The 3463-nt window shown below is 44.3% G+C and overlaps 1 protein-coding gene across 1 annotated transcript in view; it reads left to right on the plus strand.

Annotated features, from left to right (window-relative positions):
* The window catches only part of T265_06878 (hypothetical protein), a gene marked incomplete at both ends in the record, with an annotated part of 39587 nt that overhangs the window by 32490 nt on the left and 3634 nt on the right, over positions 1–3463 (plus strand). The window contains one exon of the mRNA XM_009172266.1: positions 859–996. Coding sequence (XP_009170530.1) covers positions 859–996 — 138 coding nt within the window. The remainder of the gene's footprint in view (positions 1–858; positions 997–3463) is intronic.

The raw sequence follows: 3463 nt of genomic DNA on the forward strand, positions 1-3463 counted from the left end.
CTTTGAGGAGAATCCCATCCACACACAGAGATGATGGGAATGGAGATTATGGGTGAGGTACTCGTGAGGAGCTTTACGGAGCCATATTACGCAATTTTGCTCTTTTATTATGCCATACACAGAAAACTTTGCTTCATCGCTCCATAAAATGTTGGGAACGATTTCTTCACTGTCCAGCAGCCAGCTAGCAAACGTGACACGTTGCTCCTTATCCTCTTTTGTGATGTTTTGTAATAAAGTGAAATGATACGGGTAGAGATGAAGGTGGCGTTCCATAATACGATGCACGCTGGTGCGGGGAATGCAGGTCAATTGAGTTCTTGACGAAGATGCCATGGTGCTCTAAGACTGAAGTTGCTCGACGGCATTCTGTACAATGGGTGCTCTTTCATCACTTAGAGACTTTCTCCCTTTGCCAGGAAAGTCCAATACAGATCCAGTGGACTCAAGTTTCGCAATCAAGCGTGTAATGGTCGACACGGTGAAAGGATCTTTGATGAGAATATGTTTGGTTTTGTAACCACGCAGTGCAGCGGTGGCGCTTTCATCAAGGGAATAATAGGGTTTCACCATTTCAATAGGCGTACTGACATCTTTTGTAAACAAAAAATTTCAACACTTGCACACAAAACCTTCTTAATGTGACTACTAAAAATAATAAATTTTGTTTTTTTTTCTTTGATTGACTACGTATATTAATCCAATCAAATTTTGCGTTTATTATAAGACACCCTGTATTTAATGGTTAAGACTGTCCTTTTTTATTGCATTTTGTTCAGAGCCTAGTTCAGATGACGTGACTACCTTATGGCTTAATGCTGCATGTAAAGCTCCCTCTTACACTCTATTTCCCTTCAGTCGGAAAGCATGCGAATACATCCATTTCTGCTCACCCTTCCGACGACCGTCGCAACGTCGTTTGCGTTCTGCTTACCCGCGGCCACTCCACCGAATTCCATAGTTTTTGGACGAGGACGTGTTAGGGTGAAGGATATGGTGAGTGTGCTGCACCGCAATTGTATCCATTGTTCTTTGAATTCTCTGATGAAAGACTTGAACCTTGTTGTCCGGTAGACTCTTGATGTTTCATATTGGCTCATGATTACTGGTATCGTCGCCAAGTTGCGCTTGTCTAGTCCAGATCTGCTTGTCCCCTGTTGGATGCGAGGCCGATGAACATATTGTGATGTACTTTTGGGCACAAGGTATGGCGAGTGAGAAGCTGCTTTAAACTCAACGCTTTTGCGTAAACCAACATGGGACCTGTAAGTAGCCCGATGCTCAAACTCAGTCGGATGTTTACAGTTTGTTATGTAATAGCTACCTTTAGACTTTATTGTTCATTTCGAAGAGAGATTTGGGACTGAGCACAATAGATGAAAACATCTAACCACCGAGTTTTTCACAGGCATGCGATGTTACTTGTTGGAGGCAACTTTCCAGACCAAAGTTTGTAATACTTTAAAAACCGTCAAATACTTCAAGTTTCGTGACCTTGCCGTTAGTTAATTACTGAGTGATTATGACCGGGATTGATTGAGCACGGGGTGTACAGTGTCAACAGAACAAAGTACGAACGCAGAACACCTGAGATTGTCAAACAGAACTGGAAATTGGAGCTTGGTGCGCTTGTCATGTGTGCACAAACTGCCAGCATGTCGCTGGGTGAAGTACATAGTTACGTAACCGGTAAAATTAGAACGATGAACGTTACCCTTGATTTCATTTGCTTTGGTCGGTTCAAGGGTTGCACCTTCCCAGAAGTGGAAACCTTTGTCGAGGCCCTCGCAGATACCCATTTAATATTGCTTCAGATAGTGTGCGCCCGTATAGTGATATAATTACCATCATTCAGCAATAACATTCTCGGATGGTTAGCTATCACGCCACCGGCAGATAGCGTGAGGGCTGAGATACGGCCAGTTTGCCCAAATCTAAACACTAGCAGTCGAGATACCCGGAGTGGGTTCGAACCACGAGAGTTCCGGTCAGCAAATTCGCGCCTCGAGTCTGTGCCGTGAACGACCTGTGGGTTCAGCCCTTTAACACCAGATTAAGCTTCGTCGATCCGAATTTTCGGTCGACCAGCTGGCTGATGTTTTCTTGACGCGATTTTATTTCAGGAACAGCTTTGACGATGAATAAGAACGTATCTAAGCCTTCGAACTTAACGTCTTTGGATTAGCTGCGATTCGAACAATGCGAACACCGACGGTAAACATCTCCATTCAAAATGAGATACCCCGAGAATGTCCCTCGAACACGATTGGTCAAAAATCTCCATTTTGCAACTTACTACGGCGCGCATCTGTCATGCTACTCAGATCGGACTGCAGACTCACAATTAAACCACATTTTTAAGACCGATTTCTTTTCCAAGCCATAGTAAACGCTTCACTTTAAGGGTCACCCGTCGGGTTTCTTCCAAGCGAGGTAAAACCTCCGCCCTTTGCATGTCCATTGAGGAGAATAGTCGAGTTGAACTGATAAAATTAATAGAGTCATCTAGTAAATGATTCGCTAGGGTGAAGGCTGATGAATGTCCCTCGAACACGATTGGTCAAAAATCTCCATTTTGCGACTTACTACGGCGCGCATCTGTCATGCTACTCAGACCTACTTTAAACTATGGTTATCTGCAGCAATGACAGCTGTCTTCCGAAAATTCAAGGTCCGCGATCGATACGTTTTGTCCAGCGTCCACCACAAAGTGTTTGTTGATAGCTTGGTGGATTATTCAGTCAACCAAAAAGCTGAACACCGTATATGATGGTGGACAGCCCTTTTGAACCTGAGGCAACAAGCCAACCCTCCAACGAATATACGAAAACCTACTCTTACGGTCTCGCGGTAAGTTCTCAACAACCTTAGGAACCTAGTAGGGTTACGGTCCGATTTTAATGTATTCCGAAGTGCTTATGGGTTCAGGGAATCGAACGCCGTCCAAAATTTTATGGAGTAGTTATTTGTGTCTTTCCATCCCCGGTGCCAATCGAAAAATTGATGGGTGTTAGCTTTCCCTGGACCGATACCTTCATGGTTTGATCTGTTGCGAGCGTGCCCTTGTCCGGCGAAGATTTCATGAAGGGGACAGCAAGCATTTTAGAGGCCGAATACAATAAGCTCATCCCATGTTGGTGGTCCTGAACCTTTCTATGGAAGACGTTCGAATAAGAGAGGTGATCCAGTCGTACTGAAATGCTTCGCCCTCCCATGCTGCACAGGCTCGTTTAGACTGAATGACAGTAATGCACGCCTGGGATTTCTGTGCAAGGCCGTCATCATTACGGCTTTCTAGTGGACTGATAACTTTTGGAAGTTATTCTTTCGTTGGATGGCCACACTGAGGACTTAATTACATTGACGAAATGCATGCTACTATGTGCGATTGAGGAGTTTTTTGATGTTCTGCCCATCGGGAAGTTTCTCTCTAATAATCGGAAATGATTGCACCGAATGAGTG

Source organism: Opisthorchis viverrini (genome assembly GCF_000715545.1).
Source record: "Opisthorchis viverrini unplaced genomic scaffold opera_v5_150, whole genome shotgun sequence".
Taxonomy (NCBI): domain Eukaryota; kingdom Metazoa; phylum Platyhelminthes; class Trematoda; order Opisthorchiida; family Opisthorchiidae; genus Opisthorchis; species Opisthorchis viverrini.